This window comes from Geosmithia morbida (assembly GCF_012550715.1).
Source record: "Geosmithia morbida isolate 1262 chromosome Unknown scaffold_0, whole genome shotgun sequence".
NCBI classification, from domain to species: Eukaryota; Fungi; Ascomycota; class Sordariomycetes; order Hypocreales; family Bionectriaceae; genus Geosmithia; species Geosmithia morbida.
The window spans coordinates 645,294-664,610 of record NW_023336187.1 but is presented as its reverse complement, the minus strand read 5'-3'; the positions used below and the strand labels follow the sequence as shown (position 1 = coordinate 664,610).

Below are 19,317 nucleotides of genomic sequence, written 5' to 3'. Positions count from 1 at the left end.
ACCTCACACGTCCGTACAGTCCAGCAATGGTCCCTGAAACGTACTTGGCTTGTTTAGTCACACCTTTTCTTCCTCGGGCCGGTCCTTTCTCTTGGAAAGCCTCTCCTCCATCTGCTCACGCGGAGTCTTCAGGTCGACGTTCGGGAACCGGGGATCGTTCTGCCAAGGAAGGAAGTCGGTTCCCGCGACCAGCCACCTCAGCGTGACGCTCTGCATCATATCGGCAATGTGCTTGTATTGTGGATCCGCCGCGAGATTGTGCAGCTCATAGGGGTCATTCTGGCGATGGTATAGCTCCGCTTCCTCATAAAGACGATAGATGTATGTCCAGGTCTTATCGCGCACCGAGATGGCCTTACCGACCAGGGCCGTGTCTTCGTGCTGCAGGGACGACTTGATGTCGTAGGGGTAGGGCGCCTGTTCGAGAAGAGGTTCCTCGTCCTTCAGGAAGCCGCCTTCGGTGAAGGCATATGTCTTGTGCTCGCGAGCTGCCTCTGCGTCCTGCTTCAACAAGGGGACCCAAGATTTGCCCCCGTGGGGGAAGTGCTCCCCGATACCAGACATCTCCAGGAGGGTGGGGACCAGGTCGACCATTTCGGTCATCGCATCAACCGTCCGACCCTCTGGGATGCCGGCACCGCCGATGATAAGGGGCTCGTGCGTCAGACTGTCGGACAGGCCAGAGGGCCACTTCTCTATCAGGCCATAGTCGCCGAGGTACTCACCGTGGTCGGTGAAGAACAGAGTGGCCGTGTCCTGCCACAGCCCAAGCTCGTCTACGCGCTTGATCACGCGGCCGAACTGGTCGTCCAGCCGCGAGACCATGCCGTAGTAGGTGGCCTTGACCTCGCGCCAGATGTCGTCGGTTGCGCGGGCGGTGCCGTACCTCTCGCGGATGACCTGCATGTACCTCGGCTCGTGGCCTGTCTTGTCCGCCTGCTTGGGGAACCCGGTGGCGATGCAGGCCTCGGACCTGTCGTACATGGAGAAGTAGGGCTCCTCGACCTGGAAGGGGCAGTGCGGGAACAGCAGAGGCATGAAGAGAACCCACGGCTTGTCGTCGGGCGGGCACCCCAGCCAGGTGATGGCGGAGCGCACGACGGCTTCGTCGTAGTCGACGGCCTCGCCGGCGTTGCGCAGTCCCTTGTAGAACAACCGGTCCCAGATGGTGGGCTGGTCGGCGGCGGCCATGCCCGACTCGCCCTTCTTGGCACCGCTGCTGACGAACTTGGGCACGAACTCGGGCGACTCCAGGAAGCCGTACTCGTCCACGCTCAGCTCCGTCACCGTGGGCGCAAATGTGTCGCCGCGGGGCGCCAGGCAGGCCACGTGGTAGCCGTTCTCCTTAAGGCTGCGGAACATATTGGGCTCCCAGGGCTTGATGAGATTGTCCAGGCTCCGGTGCCCGCTCACGTGCGGGTAGTTGCCCGTGAACATGCTACAGCGCGATTGCGAGCACACGGAGGCTTGGGTGAAGCAGTTGGTGAAGAGGGTGGACCGGCGCCGAAAGGCGTCAATGTTGGGAGTGCGGATCCCCCCGCCCGCCGTGCATCCTAGGGAGTCATACCGCAGCTGATCCGGCATGAATATGATGTAGTTTGGCCTCTGCTTCCCATTTTCCGAATTCACTGGGAACGGGATCGGCTTCGGAGGCAGTCTATGAGGCGGAGACACGGAAGCCATCCTGGGCGGTGTTGCTAGACCGTCAAGGGGTGATAAGCAGAAATTTCGTTGATCTTGTAGGGACTTATAGATAAATCTCTCATGTACATGCTACCCGCAGCCACGTTTTACTCGTATATGAAGCGCACAAGTAATAATAGTGCACTACGGCAGGGGTAACAATGCATGTGCATACACTCCATACTCGTAAGTGCAGTCGCGGCGTGAGGGCGACATCCGGGGTCGAAGTTGAGCGCGATCCGCCACGCTCATGGCGCAATCGTCTCCACTGATGATGTCGACGGAGCCTTACACCCACACTCTCTCGGCGTACGCGGTGAGAACTCATTTATTAATTAATACATATTACATCGTTTACCGCCTATTTTCAGCCCTACCATAACGTGGCGGGAACATACTCCGGCCGCTACCTGACCGGATCTCTCCCTCTTCTCCAGTTGAAACGAACCGAGTTAAAGGCTTCCGAACCGCAGACCGGAACGCGCAGAGCTGCGTAATGCAGAACCCGAGGCCTGCGTGTCGTCAGTGCCGTGCGCGGCGGGTCAGATGCGATCGCCAAGTTTCCCAGTGCGGTCCCTGTACCCGGCTCGAGCTCGACTGCTCATTTACCCAACATCCGGGAGCTGGGCCTTCGTCCGGTGTAGCAGACGGTCCTTCTCTATTGACGGCCAACCATCCTTCGGGACCAGACGCTTCTTCGTTAGAATTTACCCAGGCTGGCACCAAGCGAAGACGAGTGAGGAGTGCTTGTGAGCAATGCCGCTCCGTCAAGGCCAAGTGCTCCGGAGGGCAGACTTGGGGTCAGGCATGCACAAGGTGCGCTTCGCGAGGGATCACCTGTGTCCCCCGATCCGAAGGGTCCCCAAATTCGCAACTCCTCCAGGACCAGCAGCGACTGCAGGATCGGCAGCGACTGCAGGATCAGCAGCGGCTCGAGGACAGCAGGCATATGGATGTAGAGGAGACGGCGGGATTGCCGACACCAGCGACCGAACGGGATGCGGCCACAGCGATGGAAACACCGGCAATCTACTCGACCTCCTCTCCAAACGTCCCTCCAAGGGCAGTCAGTCACTCGAACAAGCAGCTTATGAAGGCGTACTTTGACTACCAAGATCCGACCATGTGCCGATTCCTTCACGCCTCTACCACGCTCAGGGACTGGGGTCGTCAGAAACTGGACCCGTCACTGCAGAGAGCTATATGTGCCTTTGGCCTGTCATTGCAGGACTCATCCGAGCAGGCCCACGCCACAGCATCCGCGTGGATCGTCCAAGCCCAGGAATTCGTTCTCGGTCGCCTCAATAGCCTGTCACTTTCTCGACTTCAGGCGCTCGTGCTCATCATCTCGTTTCGCCTGCGTTCGGGCCAAGGGATACTAGCGTGGAACTTGCTCTCGCTCGCAGCTCGGCTGGCCTTTACCCTACGACTAAATCACGAGCGAGAGGATTTGGGATGCATCCTCCAGGAATCCCGCCGCCGCACAATGTGGGCCATATATGCCATGGACAGGAGACTGTGCGGCGGTCTCCGCGATCTGAGCGTGTGCCCTATCGAGAGTATGCAAAGGTTGCGCCTGCCGTGCCTAGAACGCACGTTCGAACGGGGCATGCCGTCTCGGGCCCAGTTCCTCGAGAGTAAGAGCACCACCGTGACCGAGTCCACAGAGCCAGTGGAAGGGACGAGTGCAGACACCGCGGCGGATATGGATATCATGGCATACATCCTAAGATTCTATGCTACACGTCATAGGATCCTCGCATACACCAAGGGTGTTCTCGGAGACAACGTGAGTCCGGCTCTGAGCCGTGACAAGTTTGAGGCTCTAGAGCGAGAGCTGGATACGTTTCAGACGTCGCTCCCACTGGATCTGCAGTTGAGCTCGGAGAGGCTAGAGCTCATGGCCCACTCCCGAGATGCTTCTGGCTACTTCCTCCTCCATGCGGTATGGCTGCAGGGCTACTGCGACCTGTACCGGCTACTTGTTCCAGGCGTCCGCGAAGCTGTCGGTCCTGACGTGCTGGCGGCAACGCCTCCTGACTTCCTCCTCCACTGCCAGAGGCGGTGCCTGTTCCGAGCTGTACAGATGGTCGACATGTGGCACCTTGTCAGTCGTCTCCGTGAAGAACAGTCGGTGGACGAGGCCTTCTTCGCCTCCTGCGTATACCAGGTATCCCAGATCCTCCACCACCTCGGCCCCATGGCGGAGCGTATGTGTCCCAACGGTGTGGAGGGGCTTAGATCCAAGCTGAAGTCTGTCATGCGTCTCGCGTCGCCTGCCATCTACGAACGTTTTCCCGCCCTGGGCGAATGTCTCACCGAGGCTGGGCGTCTTATAGAGCGCCTGGGACAGATAGACAACGACATGGAGATACCCGGTGAGCCTTCCACTGCGAACAGCCCGATGAGACAGCAGCGGAACCGCCACATGACCTCCAAGGGCTCGTATATACCCCGAGACCTGTCCGACGACAGTGACGGCGGACCAGAGGTGCACGACCCGGAGGGTAGCAGGGTGCCCAGTACAGGTAGAGATCAGTTGACTCCTCACACGCGACTGGGAACGCACAATAGCTCTGTGACCCCCGTGGATGCGGCGAACAGTGCCATTCCAGCAACTGCAGCAGAATTTGGTGCGGAATCGACGATGCTGTATCCCAATGACTTTCCCGATGACTTGTTCTTGCCGTTGGACTCGATACATCCCCAGATCAATGATGACTATACCGGGGAACTGGGAGACTATGGATTCATCTTTAACATGTTTACTATGCCTTGATGATGCCCATGAACACCCTCCGCGACAGTACATAGACGATAATAACATATGGCTATTTGTATCATTCTGTGACGTGTGCACAACCGTGCACTTGCAGCCATCGAGCTTTGAACCCATCACGCCCTTGGGTAGACTGAAGCAACGAGATGATGATGATGCTACAGCTCATTCATCCCCATGATCTAGTACATATCCTTCCTCTCCTTCTGCCCTGCACCTGCAAAACTAACCCTGTGACTTGTACCTGCATGGATTTCGCGCGGCATCAAGAAGTGCCGGGGCTATCTTCTGAGTTTCTTGGATTTTGGGGTTGAGTGACATTTAATAGTTGAAATTGGACTTTATAGTAATGCAACTTGATGACAGCCAGCGGCGGATCCGGAGCGCGGGTCGAGAAGCAGTCCAAGCATTTCCACGGAGGATCTGCTCGTATTACCGCACTGCGGCATCAAAGAATGTATCGGTGGCCATCTAGTGGAAGAACATCTTTATTATGCCAGCCCCGTAGGATGGTATGAAACTGATGGCAAAGGGTGGAATCTTCTGAAGCATTGTTCAAATGTTACACTTGTTGTTTTCGTACCACGAAACGAGCGCAGCCCCCCCTCAAACGAGGAGAGATGGAGGTTCTTTCGATGGCAGCGCCAAGCCACATAAGGTCCCTGAGGGATGATTTTCTCCAGGATGAGCCTCTGAAACGCAAGAATGGGAAGAGGAGGGATTTGAATGTGTCGCCAGCTTCTCTGGATCTTTCTACATAGACCAAGTGTTGTGAGAGCCCTTGCTTCCTTGTGAGGGCAAGGCCCTTCTCAAGGACGCTCGGTACGCTATAGAGAAGGAAACTCTGGGAGAGGAGACTGTGAGGCCTTCTTTCTCGGGGCCTGGGGATATCTCTGGTCACGACAGACAGCTAGTTTTCGCTCCTTTCATCAGATTTTCCTTCATTGCATACCCCATTTTGTGCATGATTGTGAAGTCGCTCTGTCCTCTTCTCTCTCTGCGTGAGGTACAGTCATATGGAAATGCACGTACACGGCGCAACAATGTTTCGGCCTTTTCTTAGCCCAGCGTTTTATACAGAGCGTGATGAGACTTTATAGTGAGTGACATATGAAGCCTAGGCTATAATACGAACTATCTGCTTTCTGAAGAAAGATATAATACAGAACAAAACAAAGGGGGTGAGGGAGTTCCAGGGATATATACGGGTTCATTCAGTATCCCAAGACAGTACTAGGAATTTCCAGCCTCGTGTACCGTGCCGAAAAAAAAAAGCAAAGGTTGAGGGAGTGGTGCTGTTAACAAACAACTAGCTGGAGTATTGAGCAACATAGCCCACTTCCATCATGCTGCCGTACCCATCGAGCGTGCTATCATTGGGATAGCCAGGCTTCGTGGAAATTAGCACTTGTTAGATGCATGGAACATCATGACTGCAGTTGAAGCTGAACTTACCCAAGTGCCGCCGACGGCGACATTGAGAAGAAAGTACATGGGGCTATGGCACAAGGTGTTCCACACGCCCTGGTTGTTGAGGCCGGAGCCCGAGATCTGGTGGAACTGTTGGCCGTCCATGTACCACGTGATAGTCTCCTGCTGCCAGGTGCTCTTTGTGCGGTCGAAGTCGATCCTCCAGGTATGCCATCCCTGGTCGGGGATGGTGATGCTGCCGCCAATCCCGGTGCCCTCATTACAGACGCCTCCAACAGAGATGTCGCAGTGGGCAGTTCCGTACCCGGTCAGCTGTCCGTTGATGGTCTCCATGATGTCGAGCTCTCCGCAGGAAGGCCATGTGCCCCCGTTGCGGAGGGAGTTGCCGAGCATCCAGAAGGCGGGCCAGATGCCCTGCTTGTTTCCGACGGCGTTTGTGCCAAATCGTATCGCCGCCTCAGCCCGCGTGAGCTTCCCGGACTGAGGCGTAAAGACGTACTTGCTTTCGATCCGACCGGAGGTCCACCCCTTGACTGCCGAGGAGTCCCTCCACGGGACGAGCTGGAGCGTGTCACCACCGCTGCACTGGACGTTCTTCGAAGACGAGGTATATATCTGGAGCTCGCTGTTCACGCCGAGGTCTCCCTCGATGATGTTCCAGTTCCCGCTGCTGGGTGCGGCTCCGGCGGCTCCTGCAAAGTTGGACTCCCACACCCGTGTCAAGCCACCGTATGCGGGTGCCTCCCAGGCCAGAACGGTCCCGGAGAGGTAGGAGAGAAACAGGAGTGCGTTGCGGGAAAGCATGGTAACGATGGTTCATGGACCGAGAACGATGTTGCAGTCGGGTGTGATCCTCAAGGACAAGATCTGTTTTATCTTTACCGTCGCTTCCCAGCTATGTATAATATATATATATATTCCCATTCTACGTGGGTTGATCTTGAAATCATTTCCCCCAAAGAAAATTGCTGTAGTCATGTCATGATGGCCTGGACGAAGCGTTATGCCTCATCCCTCTCACAGGCGCACATCATCGGGGGCTGGGGACGATCCACATGGCCTTGCAACAAGATCAAGTCAAGTCCTTGTGACTATCCATCATCTAGATTACTGCACATCTCTTTGTTGACATAGAGCTGATAATGATCTTCCTGGAGACCATGATAGTAAAGGCTGGTGGTGGGCGGTCTTCCTATAACCCCTTATTGATGCCACTATCGCTCATGTCATTTAGGGAGAATGATGGGATCACAGGTTTGCCAAAACACTTGCTGATTTCGTCAGTATACATTCTTGAGTTCGATCACTCTTAGCCTTGAAACGGGATGATCACACTTGGAGTTATATCAGTGGCAGAACCGTCTTATAACACGCTGGGAACTGACGTTGTTTGTTTCGTCAACATACATTATGTAGTGAGTAGTATTGGTAGGTTCTGTCCAAGGTGTGCACATGTGAGAAGCAGATGTGACGTTGTTCCAAAACACTGCAATGTCACTTGCCTAAGACTTGGAGTGCTGGAAATGGTATATACACATGTATCGCCATGAGCATAGGAACAAGGGTGGTGTGCAAACCAGTTCGACAACATCTAGGTGATAACTTATCACGGTAAAACACAAATACCAGTTCTGCTACCCAATACCAATGTCACGGAATACGGAGTCATCTGAGTAATTGCTGTCTTCCCCCCTCCCCTTTATCATCCTGCATGCCTACATGCTTGTGTATGAATATGGCGGTGGCAGTTCACAATGCATCTATCGCAGCTACAGGTACTGTCCTTGAGTTGGGCTCTCCCTTTTCTCATCAAGCTCGGTAAGGGGAACTGGTAAGAGTTGGATGGAACTGAATAGACGAGAATTCTTCGAGACCCGAGTGCATCCGCTGCCACCCATCGTCATATCAACACGTATCCCAGCCTCCCGTTTACGAACCTAATCAGGCGCCTGCTGAAAGCATGCACACAACGTACAGGAACAATAGTGCTGCTGACCAACTGTGAGGTCCAGGATCGACATCTAACTGAATATGCGTTGGTGTCATTTGACCAACCACCAGCCAATGTAACCATCTCAAACGACGGGTAAATTGGTCTGGTCCCGTGTTTACGAATGTTAATCAGCCGACTGACTTCTCACCATATACCCGCCTTCAGCTTGACGTGATGGGGGATCAGGGAGTCAGGTAAGATCTCACCTGGCAGCGCTCATGACGTATACGCAACTTGAAAGACAATGGGGTAACAGTTTTTTTTTTTTTTTTTTTTTTTTTGTACGCAAACGAATATCCAGTGGCGGCGACACGCAATATGTATGGGGTTTAGGCCTGGTCAGTTACAGGGTTAATGTTTCGGGTTTAGGGTTACCTTCATCCTCCCGTAGTAATTCTAGCCCGACTTGTTTTAGGGCCTTCGTAAACAGCCGATTTCCCTACACTGCCATCAAAGACGCCGAGACAGTTCGATTTGAACGGGTCATGACTAGCCTGAATCAAGCTTTTCGACGGCGTACTCAGTCTAGATGCGTGAGACATTGGCACGAACCGTGGGGTCTTGAATGGCTTGCTTGTGGACGGAGAAGCTCAGATCCATGGCGCGGCGATGACGACAATATTTTGTATGCAGCGCGCATATAAGAAGGAGGCAAGACAGCGGCAACCGAATTTCTCGAATTTATCTTACAAGGATACAGCCCGATTTGTCGCGTATTCACGATTCCACATCTTACTTGAGCATCAGCATTATCCTACTTCGAGAGTCCCTCTGCGATTCCCCACGGTCACAATGAAGGACAAGAAAGACGTCATCCGCGAGTTCAATGACATTGTCAACATGACAGCCTCGGAGCTGGAGGTATGGCTCAAGTCAAACGACTCTCGCAGCGCCGGGTGGCCCAAGGAGGACGGGAGCAACGAGTCGGTTGGACACGGCAGTGGTCGTAACATTGTCGAGATACTCGAGTCTAATCCTGAAAAGGCGCCGGACAAGTACACTGATGAGCAGGTTCAGCATATGCGCAAGGTGGTATCATACTGGTATGTTTATTTACTGTTCCTTTGCTTCTTCCTCTCCTTTGGTTCTCTTCTTCCTTTTTCATCGGACACTCCCCGCCCCTGGGGAAATTCGTTACTGAATGGGCAATGTCTTCAGCAAGCGACATCTGGCCCAGGAGGAAGGAGCCAATGCTCAGAAATCGGCCGAAGAGGTCAAAGAGACCAAGTCGTATGCTTCTCTCAAGAATTGGGGTCACGATCCTCTCAAGAAACGACAGAATTCCGGAAGCAGGAAGCAGGACCGGGACCGGGACCAGGAGCCCGAGGAGGAAGAGGAGGAAGAGGGGGAAGAGGGGGAAGAGGAAGACACAGGCAATAAGGCCAAGACGGGCGGAAAACGCAAGAAGACGGAGGATAAGCCGACGCCCAACAAGAAGAGGGAAACCCGCCAGAGCACAAAGGACAACGACAAGTCCTTTTACAATGAGGACACGGCAGGAGACAAGAACGGCGAGTACAAGGACGACGACGAAGAAGAAGATGAAGGAGTCGACGATGACGAAAAGGCTGAAAAGGGTCCCAAGGCGGGAGACACTGTGAGTTGGAAGTGGGGAGGGGGTAATCCGACGGGCAAGGTCCTGGATGTCAAGGGGGGGAAGTGAGTGACTCATCTCTTCTCTCCTACTTTTCTTTTTCTTTTTCAGTTCGGCCAAAACATACCAGATCCGTATATTACCAGTGCTGACACTCCAAGAACGAGCATCACCACCCAGAGAGGAAACACAGTATCCCGAAATGGCAAACCAGATGACCCGGCTGTGGTGCTGGATACGGGAAAGTCCAAGGTCGTCAAGGCGAATCATGAGCTCAGCTAAGCTTCAATGGCAATGTGAGCGGGAGCGCAGAGACAGACGGCTGATACGTCGAGAGTATAGAAGACTAATGGACGGATCAAGGCCAACGCATTCTCTCGTAAATACAACGCATGACGATAAAAACAGGAAGAGAAATGGAAAACACCTTTCCATATGACACTACACGCCGTACACTTTGGTGTCTGCGTCGACGACGGCGGTGCCGTTGTCCTCGCGCCCGTCTTCTTTTACCCGTCTTATCGGACCCGATCCAGTAATTGGCGCCGCGATTCGATATCGACACCACCGTGGTGAGGCCCTCATCGATGATCATGCTGCTGCTCGACACGGCTCCGCCGCCGAGGCCGACAGTGATGGCCGTTTCGACGTTGGCGCCGCCTGGGCTATGGTTGTCATGGTGCCCGTGCGGCTATCGATGTAGACGTTCGTGTCAGCCTCGTTGACGGACCGTGTACACATCAAGTCATCTGGTCAGTGCGACTGCGGGACTACACACTTTTGGCGTATTGCCGTCATTGTCGAATACTTGGTGTCTTGGCCACGCAGTCTTTCTTTGCTTTCATTTTGTTGAAATACACGCCAATCGCAATAACTGTTTAATCCCCCCCCCCCCCGCCCCTTCCATGTCCCTTTTCTCCTTCTAGATACGCTTCTAGATACGCAACGATACAAATGGTATATACACTAAGAATACAGAAACAGAACGAAGATATCCCTGGTAGTCAACATGTCCAATCAGAATGTGCCAGCTCAGTGCTGAGAAGTGCTGCCCCAATTGTCTTCCTTAAAGATGAGGAGGGCGAGCTTGTGGCGGACAAAGAGTCCGAACAGACCTAGGACGAACTGCAGCAACGTCACCTCCCACGCGAGGCGGCTCTCGCGCAGAGGCCCACGCCACACAAGCCATAGGTTGAGAAGAGTAAAGTTGGATGTCTCGAGCAAGGAGCCGTTATTGGGATCGACTGTGACCTTGAGAAGACGCAGACGGGCGAGTATATGGAGGCCCCGCGCGATCAGCGGCTTGGGCTGGCGGTCGGGTGACCAGGGGGTCACGGAGGGCTCGAGGAGACCGGTGCGAGCGTTGAATCGCGGCAGACGGTGGCGGGGGCAGGGGATCAGGCCGAAGATTTGGGGCCACGAGTAGATGAAGTTGAAGATCTGAGGCACGAGAAGGAGGCCGAGAGTCTTGGAGAAGTGGCCCAGGATTCCGACGACGGCAAACACCATGCCGGAGAAGTAGCAGTAAGTGTCGCCGACGAAGACACGCGCCGGATACCAGTTGTGGTAGAGGAGAGCGGCCGAGACGCCAATCCAGGGTAGGAGGAGGTAGAGGGAGAATAGGTGGGAATCGGTGGCCGGGTGCGGATAAGGCGTGAAAAGGTAGAGGCAGTCGTTAAAGGCAAGGAGCAGAGCGACGGCAACGCACTGCGAGACCTCGATTCCGTTGATACCGGCAAGCATGTTGATGCTCTGAGGGCAGAACATGGCGATGCAAGCCATGTAGACGTAGTAGAGGGGGCCGAGATCAAAGAGCTCACCCAGCCAAGGCTGGAGAGGAAGCGGGATGACAATGCTAGTGACGTCAAAGTCGACAAAGTAGACGACAAGCAAGGGGATCGAGGCCAGGCCGGGGATCCACCACTTGTGGCGCCAGCGTATATCGAAGAGATCGTCGCCGATCCCTAGCAGGGCTGTCGTCTGAAGAGAGATGATGGCGCTCAGGTATGAGGCAAGCTGATTGTCTGTCAATGTTGCTCTCCCATTATTATCCATCCTTCCATTTTACACCCTCCACTGCCGTTGCCGTACCTTGCTGTGAGGGAATCGGTGTAGGAACCGACCCTGGTTGACGTTCTCAACGTGGTGAACAATATCGCGGTTGCCGCCACCGCTGGTGGCAGCGACAATATCCTTGTAAAAGGGGAAGGGGATGAAGACGATGATGGCCATGAGATAGACGGCAGCACAGATAGCGCCCATGCACTCGGGCAGCAGGGGCCTCGAAGGCTTGCTCATGTCGCGGCCGCTGAATCCTGCGGCAATGAAGCGCGGTCCCAGCTGGCGGATCATGACATAGCAGAGCGAGAAGGCCAGGAACGAGAGGGCCGACGAGGCGATGAGCGGCTCGCCGTCATCGTGAAAAGTGTTGGCAATGACGCCGAGTGAGGCACCGGAGATGGAGAGGAGGGAGATGGCCTCGGTGCGTGAGAGCGACGTAGACGTTACGGGGGCCATGGTGTGTGCGGGTGTGTGAGTGTGTCTTAAGGATGTAGATAGGTGGTGGTGTTGTCGATGGCGAACAATTCCGATGACGGCCTTGCTTCTACTAAATGGGCGGTTGAGGGCCGCACATGGCGGACAAACAACACACGAGGTGATTATTAGATGAGTGGTAGATGTCAAAGTTTAGCCGGGGGAGAAGCGAAGATTCGGAGTCGTGTAACAGTTAGGGTTGTGGGTGGACGATGAGAGAAAGAAAAAAGAAAGACCACAATAAGAGAATAAAAAGGGTGAGTTGTGAGTGAGAATCATGCGGATTTTGGTTTGTGAAGAGGACGCCGTGTCCGGACGCGATTTCTTGCCCCCGTCTTCACGCGTATTATAAGCCTAAAGGTGGCGTGGCAGGTAATGATACGACTACAAATACGTAATACGCTAGTGGGGCAGCACTCGGTCTTGAATGAGGGAGCGTCGACAAGTACGACTCACTTTGTCTTATTACTGTTTTCCTCTTTTATCTTCTTCTGTGAAGTCAACATAGAGGGGTAATGATAATACTGAGAAGAAGAAGAAGATACAAAGGCATCGATAGTAATTCTGGAAGCTAAACCAGATCCCATCTAACGACAAATGCCCAGCCCATCCCCAACCTCCGCTTCTTGGCCAGATACTCCTTGGCCGACACCCCCCTCACGTCCTGGCCGTCGACGGATGTGAGCTGTGCGACCTGTAGACTCTGGCCTGGGACGCCTAGTTCCCGGGCGGGTACGTCGAGCCAGTGCCAGTATCCGTCCGTGTTGAAGGGGATCATGTCGTCGCTGCGCCCATCGACGCCATGCACGGCCAGCAGCAGGAGCGGCGAGGGGCCGAGGCCGTGTGTGTCGGACCGCCAGTGCGGGCATACCTTGGAGAACTGGAAGCGTACCGTCTCGCCGCTGTACACGGGGATCTGCCTGGACCTGGGCTCGATGCTCTTCTCCAGTATGCCCTCCTGCTTGGCATTGGTGTAGGTGACGGGCGTCTCCCCGACGCCGGGCCCGACGAAGTACTCCTCCCAGGAGACGACGCGCCCGTCGTCGCGGTACTGCATCCTCGGGTCCCTGGGGAAGTGTGACTCACCAAACTCATCGTTCGTCATGATAAAGTGGCCCGGCGTGAACTCCTGCTTGTACGTGCCGTTGCACAGGTGGCCGGCGCCCCAGCAAGCGTCCACCAGCTTCCACACCCCGCCGTCGATCCCGACGGCGTTCCACGCGTGGCCGTCGGGTTTGGGTGGCGGCGCGCGCTCCCCTGCCTTTAGGGGTGTGTGCCCGAAGCCCTTGCCGTGCCCGCTAATGACCACGCATTCTAGGCCCGCCCGGTTGGCGATGGCCTTGTACGTCTCCGCGTAGCCCTGGCAGACGGCCTTGCCGCCGAATATCGTCTCCTCGACCGACATATGCCTGACGTTGTTGCCGAAGAAGGCCACCGTGTCGTACCGGATATTGTGGTAGAACCATGTGAAGATGGCGCGCGCCTTATCCGTATACGAGGGGAATGGTCCGCACAGCCCGCGCGCGAGGTGTCCCACCGGGTCGCCGCGCGGTAATGTGCTCCGCGGGAACTGCGCGGCTACGCCATCCGGCCCGCTCCAGTCCTTGCATACCCAGCATTCGTCAAGGGCGCTTGGCTGGCCGTTAGTGGCTCTCTTGTAAGCAGTGTCAATCTGTGCAGCCGAAGGGCGTGTGCCCATCGGGACAGGCGGCGGCGTGTCTCCCTGCGGCTGCGTCTGGGGAGGATTTGTCGTCGCCGACTTGCCACTCCCAAACCCACGGATGCTGGCCGCCTTGAGAGTCGTCTGCGCCGCACCCGTCCCACCAGTAGAAGCCGTCCGCTCGGCCGCATCAGGCCGAGCAGGCAGCCGTGGCGGGAGTGCCGGACTCGAGGATTGGGAAGCGACAGCAGGGCCATCATCGTTGCCCGCCGCAGCGAGCTCCCGCCTTGTGGGCGGCAGCGGCGGCAGGTTGGCCTGGCTCAGCGGCGGTGGCAGTCGCCGCCCCTCCGACCCGTGGCTTGTGACCGACGAGATGGTCTGCGTCTGCGACAGTGTCGAGACAGACGACATGCCCGACGATGCTGACCCGCGCCGCCCACCATTGGCAGTCGTCAGATTCTGCTGGCTGGGCCCGCGTACTGGCCTCTCAGGCATCGGTGGCGGCGCCGTGGCCGTCCTGCTGGGTAGAGGCGGCGGCGCACCATTGCCTTTCACCGACCCGGCATCGCTCTGGGAGCCCTGCGTGTCGCGCCGCGGAAGAGGTGGCGGGCGCTGCTGCTGAGATGGCGTCGCCGGGGCTATGTGCGCCGACGGGGTAGGCGGGGGTGGAGGCCGCGCGCGAGGCGTGGGTTTGCTACTGACCGTCTTGGGTTTCTGGGACTCTGGACCGCCGCCAACAAAGTTTTTCTGCTGGTTCAGCGCCGCGATGCGTTCCTTGAGGCTGCTGAACTGGGGCTCATCGTCTGCCATATCTGCCATCATGTGAGAGCGACGACGGTTCTTCTCGTCTGCTCTTTCTTCTCTCTCTCCCTCTCTCTTTTTTTTTTCTTCGTCTGCGTCTTGTTGGTTTCAGATTATGGGCTGTGGATAGGAATAGGATTTGTAGGACGAGAGCTGATGCCAGGCGGGGTTGGTGTTGGCTGGGGCGTTGGTCGTGTTGTGTCAGATGCAGACTCGATGCTCGGGAGTTACCCAATGCGGCAGTACGAGTACAAATCTACCTCCCCGCCCATGCTGGTTTCAGATTGGGAAGGAGTGCGTGATGCTGAAGAGTGGAAAACAAAGAGATGATCTCAAAAGGGATCCAACAGATTGGAATCTTACACTTTGAATGTGTCTGTCAGTTTTTGCATACTCGTAGAGGATATATTGAGTTTAGAGGGGTTGAGGCTTCTCTTATACTATTGTCTCGGTTCAGGGACGAGCCTCGTACGTGTACGTATGGTATGTAAAAAGACACAAGTGTGTTCCGGGCCGAGGCGGAGCCAGCATTGCTTTTTGCGTATACTATATATTACAGTATCCGTACATGGCGTTTGGTATGTGTTGCCCCATATTGACCATCCTGGTTGGCCGTGGACCGTCCCAACATTTCTGCATTTTTCATACGACGTACTCGTATTATTTACAAATTGTGGCAATATTAGAAGAATACAATGATGGTAGTAATAGTACGGGCATTCCCCGTATACAGTACAGTGCAAAGAGTACGAGCAGCGGGGCTGCAAAACATCGGATCACCATGGTACGTATCTGACCATTCACATGGAGCACGTGAAGACTTGGATGACTTGGATTTTTCTAGTATTGCACGAAAGAGAATTACACACATCTATAGATCATACCAGGCTCCTGTGAAGCACGTCTTTGGCCCCTTCGGTGGGATAATAATCAGAAGTATACAGGTGAGCGAGAGGATATAGAACAAAATAAAGGAGATAAACGGAAAACGTCGGCAAAGGACAAAAACCAAACCCAGTCCAGGCTGTCCTTGAGGGTAAGGGAAGAAGCATCATTTACTTCTTAGAAGAGAGCAACGAGACCACCGATAACGGCAACAATGCCGACGGCGCTGACCTTCAGGGTGGAGGCGGCAGCCACGGGGGTTTCGGAGCTGGAGCCGGAGACAGGGGTAGAAGCGGCCTGCTCTTCGTTGCTGGAGCTGCTGCTGTCACTGCCGCTGGTGGCGGTGGCGGTGGTGGTGGCGGAGCCGGAGCTGGAGTCGGAGCTGGAGGTGGGCTTGGAGACGGACGAGGTGACCTCATCGCTTCCGCTCTTGACGGTCTCAGTGGCCTTGGAGGAAGAAGAGGTCGAGGTAGAGGTCAGGCTATCGTCGTCGTCGTTGTCGTTGTCGTTGTCATTGTCATCGTCGTTGTCGTCGTCGTCAGTTGTAGTAGGGCAGCTGAGGTCCCAGCGGGGGGTGGTGGACAGCTCGTCGGTGATGGCAAACTTCATGGTGTTGTCGGGGTTGGCGTCCCGGAGGGTGTACCAGAAAGTGGGGGTCTTGTTGAAGAGCTTCTTGCAGCCGACGTCCTGCCAGTACTTCTTGGCGTTGGCGACGCTGGCGACGGCACGCTCCCACTTAGGGCCGACGTAGGGCCATCCAGTCTCGGTGACCCAGACAGGCTTGTCGCCAGCGACAGCAAGGGTCTTTTCGTAGGCAGTCTCGAAGAGGTCAGCGGCGTTGGAGATGTCGTTGTCCTTGGTGCCCTCGTAGTAAGGATACTCGTGGACCGAGAGGAAATCGACGGCGTCGATGACGGCCTTGTTGGTGCCGTTGGTCCAGGCATCCCAGGTGTCGGCGTGGCCGACAGGCGTGTCAGCCAGGGCGGTACCCTTGAAGGCCTTCTTCCAGTCGTTGATGAAGTTGACAATGGTGTCAGGGCCAGCACCGACGCCGGACTCATTCTCAATACCGGTTTGCGAGGTACGGTACAGGTCCTCGCTGCCAATGTTGACACCGATGACAAGGTCGGTCAGCTTGCTGCCATGGTTGGCAATGGCTTTCTTGAGGGCGGTGACCTCCTTGTCGATGCTGTCGGTACCCGAGGCCCAGACACCCAGCAGGATGTTGGTCTCAGTCTCGACGGCGGCGTCAAAGGCCTGGATGGGGTCCTCGGTAGAGTAGGCCTGGATGTTGGTGTACAGACGGACCGAGTTGAAGTCGCCGGGAGAGTTCTTGAGGTTGGCGGCCGTCTTGAACTCGGCAAGGAAATCGCTCTTGAACTTGGCGGAACGGTCATCCTGGGTAGAGCCGGAGTTGAAACCCAGATAGTTGGGAGTGCTGGCAGCAGCACCGACGGCAGCAAGGCCGCTGGCAACGGCGGATGTGAAACGCATCGTGAATTGTACTGTTCAGTAAGGGAATGTAAGTGTGTGCGTAGAAGCTGTGTAAGTGAGAGTAACGGATCTCAAAGATAGAGTCCTGGAGTAATGAGTGACGGGTTATGCGAAAAGAAGGAATGGCAGTCCCAGAAGTATAGAAATAAGAGAGGAATAAGAAGAAGAAGAGAGGATGGCGAGGAGCTGTAGAAGAATGAATGGGATGAAGGACTTGGTAGAAGGAGCGCGAGAGACTGGGGTGCCCTCAGGAGGCGGAGAATGCATGGGGTGGGGGGGGCCTGCTTCTGTTCCCCTGGGCCAAGGATTCAAAACCACCGCCAGTGGTCAGGAAAGCACGCGCGCTACAGATTAATACTCCGTACAGTTTAGGAAATAATACCATGACAGGGATCATCAGATCACGTGAGTCTCCTCACCACCAAAATTCATCCATTCTCAAGCATCTGGATACGAGTGTTAATGTTATTTTATTAGGTAGGATCAGCGTGGGACTCCGCCGTGTTTCTGGCACTAACCGTATTACAACATTTGCAGGCCTGTACCCGTCATTTTTCTTCTTCTCTTCTTCTCTTCTTCAGACCTCCCTCTTTGTTTCTCATGATGCCAAGGGTGCACCCTCGTATCGTGCCCGACTTATTTCTCCTTTTACCCTTGCTGCTTTCAAGAGCCGATTCCCCAATCTGCCAGGGTGATAGTCTATGCTATTAATACTGACTCTTTTCTTAGCCGGCGGCCACCCCCCCTACTTTCTATTACCGAGATGCCTTTATGGAGCATCCGTAATTATTACGAGTATACATTACAGAGTAGGCTGGGCGGGCAGTGGCCAGTGAGAGATTGACTGGGCAGATGGCTAAGGGCTTGTGACCTTTCCAAAGAAAAGAAGTGGGGGGCCACGACAATAACGACAGAAGAAACGGATCAATAAACACGGAAGATACACGGACGGATTGCTCCTGTGTGGAAGAGAACGGAGTATTGATTGATGCCCGTCGCTGGATGGTTGTCGTTGATGAGCGCAACAGTCTGTCTCTTGCCCTCCTATCCTGTAGCCTGTGAGTGCGGCGCACCGGCACAGTATCGGCCATAATGTGGTGTACATTTGACACCCAGTCTGGCCTGGTTGGAGGGGACGGCATGATACAAGTCGGCTGGGGGTCACAAGCTCTGTTTCACCTCGCATAACGATGTTGCGGCTAGCTGCTGACTGCTGGACAAAGACTCGAGAGACAGCTCTACTGGTACATCGTCGTACCGTGTACTAGACTCTAGTACGAGTAAAAAATGTCGTAATCTGTAGTATATCGTATACGGTAGTATAATATTCATGGGTTGTCCTCCTCCTCGTACTCTCAAGGGCGGCAATCGATGCGTCCGTTCTGCCTAGCCTTCTTTCAAGAGCTGAGCTAAGGTTAATCATTAATAATGAATCATCTTCATATACGAGCATAGTATGGGGTATTATTACGTATTTACATGTAATCTGTACGCTGTATCCGTATTAATACTCGTACTAATCCTCGTAGTCTGATTATGCATTTTAGCAAAGGGCAGCTCTCTCCACGCGGTTGGTCTTCTTTCCCATGTACGGAATGCTATCATCCCAGGCACGACTTCCAGAATGGATGAGAGTGCTTGTTGACTTGTCTCCTCTTATCCATACGCGCCCGGCTGCTGGACTGATGAGGGTATTCCGGGCGGCAACCGACAGACAGATATGATTGCCAACAAAGGACACGCACCACAACAAGGCAGAGCAGCAAGGCCTCAATCATCAATGCATGCAATCTGTACCTACTCGTAGTAGCCAAGGCACACAGTGATGTGTGCTTCTGCCTCACATAGTGGCACGCAGCCATAAACCGTAACATTTCGGTGGAAGAACCGTACATTTACAGGCCACTTCGGCTATACCCTTCATGCATTCTTTTATCCTCTTCCTCTTCTTCTACTTTTCCTTCTTCGAATCCCGTCCAAAGAAGGGGCAACTGCTATGGTTGCCCTGGGCACATTCGGTATGACCACATCGGAGGCGGTGGGGGACGATTTGAGCCTGAGGCCCCAGGAAACAAAAAGGTCCAATAGGCAATACACCCCGGACCCAGAAGCCGCCACCAACAACCTCAATAACGTGGTAATACTCGTACCGGGTAATCTGTAAGTTGTAACTACGAGTAGTTGTATTAGTGTGGGAGTATGGTGGTGGTACTAAGCATTCGCGTATAGTCTTTGATAACATTCGTAGTAGCGAAGCACCCTTCGCACTTCCAGCGTCATACAGTACCGAGCCTGACGAAGCAGAAGGCGTGGGACTGGCACTTTCCCCACTCCGCCCACCCACCATCTCAGGACTATCGGATATCCTTCCTGCCTCCTCCACCACCAAACAATCCTCCTGGTCCTCCAACCAACCTTCAACCATTTATCAAACCTCCAGGCTTTTTGAAGATAGCTAAGCC

The 19,317-nt window shown here is 54.8% G+C and overlaps 8 protein-coding genes across 8 annotated transcripts; 2 read left to right on the top strand and 6 right to left on the bottom strand.

The window, feature by feature from the left end:
- Positions 1-57: 57 nt before the first annotated feature.
- GMORB2_0213 (choline-sulfatase) lies at positions 58-1,683 on the bottom strand (the record flags this gene model as incomplete). The annotated part of the gene is made up of 1 exon (XM_035462199.1): positions 58-1,683. The coding sequence occupies one exon, from the start codon at positions 1,681-1,683 to the stop codon at positions 58-60; it is 1,626 nt and encodes a 541-aa protein (XP_035325129.1).
- A 700-nt stretch (positions 1,684-2,383) lies between these two features.
- On the bottom strand, positions 2,384-2,632 carry GMORB2_0212 (uncharacterized protein; the record flags this gene model as incomplete). The annotated part of the gene is made up of 1 exon (XM_035462198.1): positions 2,384-2,632. The coding sequence occupies one exon, from the start codon at positions 2,630-2,632 to the stop codon at positions 2,384-2,386; it is 249 nt and encodes an 82-aa protein (XP_035325128.1).
- A 63-nt stretch (positions 2,633-2,695) lies between these two features.
- Positions 2,696-4,462, top strand: GMORB2_0211 (Fungal specific transcription factor domain; the record flags this gene model as incomplete). The annotated part of the gene is made up of 2 exons (XM_035462197.1): positions 2,696-3,853; positions 3,932-4,462. The coding sequence occupies 2 exons, from the start codon at positions 2,696-2,698 to the stop codon at positions 4,460-4,462; spliced, it is 1,689 nt and encodes a 562-aa protein (XP_035325127.1).
- Positions 4,463-5,771: 1,309 nt separating this feature from the next.
- On the bottom strand, positions 5,772-6,697 carry GMORB2_0210 (Glycosyl hydrolases family 16; the record flags this gene model as incomplete). Its single annotated transcript, XM_035462196.1, has 2 exons — positions 5,772-5,852; positions 5,918-6,697. 2 exons carry the CDS (start codon positions 6,695-6,697, stop codon positions 5,772-5,774), a joined length of 861 nt encoding a protein of 286 aa, XP_035325126.1.
- A 1,981-nt stretch (positions 6,698-8,678) lies between these two features.
- Positions 8,679-9,762, top strand: GMORB2_0209 (Protein of unknown function (DUF3140); the record flags this gene model as incomplete). Its single annotated transcript, XM_035462195.1, has 3 exons — positions 8,679-8,929; positions 9,045-9,545; positions 9,642-9,762. The coding sequence occupies 3 exons, from the start codon at positions 8,679-8,681 to the stop codon at positions 9,760-9,762; spliced, it is 873 nt and encodes a 290-aa protein (XP_035325125.1).
- A 750-nt stretch (positions 9,763-10,512) lies between these two features.
- Positions 10,513-11,997, bottom strand: GMORB2_0208 (UDP-N-acetylglucosamine--dolichyl-phosphate N-acetylglucosaminephosphotransferase; the record flags this gene model as incomplete). Its single annotated transcript, XM_035462194.1, has 2 exons — positions 10,513-11,496; positions 11,572-11,997. 2 exons carry the CDS (start codon positions 11,995-11,997, stop codon positions 10,513-10,515), a joined length of 1,410 nt encoding a protein of 469 aa, XP_035325124.1.
- A 589-nt stretch (positions 11,998-12,586) lies between these two features.
- On the bottom strand, positions 12,587-14,494 carry GMORB2_0207 (Transglutaminase-like superfamily; the record flags this gene model as incomplete). The annotated part of the gene is made up of 1 exon (XM_035462193.1): positions 12,587-14,494. One exon carries the CDS (start codon positions 14,492-14,494, stop codon positions 12,587-12,589), a length of 1,908 nt encoding a protein of 635 aa, XP_035325123.1.
- Positions 14,495-15,538: 1,044 nt separating this feature from the next.
- GMORB2_0206 (glucan endo-1,3-beta-D-glucosidase) lies at positions 15,539-16,855 on the bottom strand (the record flags this gene model as incomplete). The annotated part of the gene is made up of 1 exon (XM_035462192.1): positions 15,539-16,855. The coding sequence occupies one exon, from the start codon at positions 16,853-16,855 to the stop codon at positions 15,539-15,541; it is 1,317 nt and encodes a 438-aa protein (XP_035325122.1).
- Between the last annotated feature and the right edge of the window lie 2,462 nt (positions 16,856-19,317).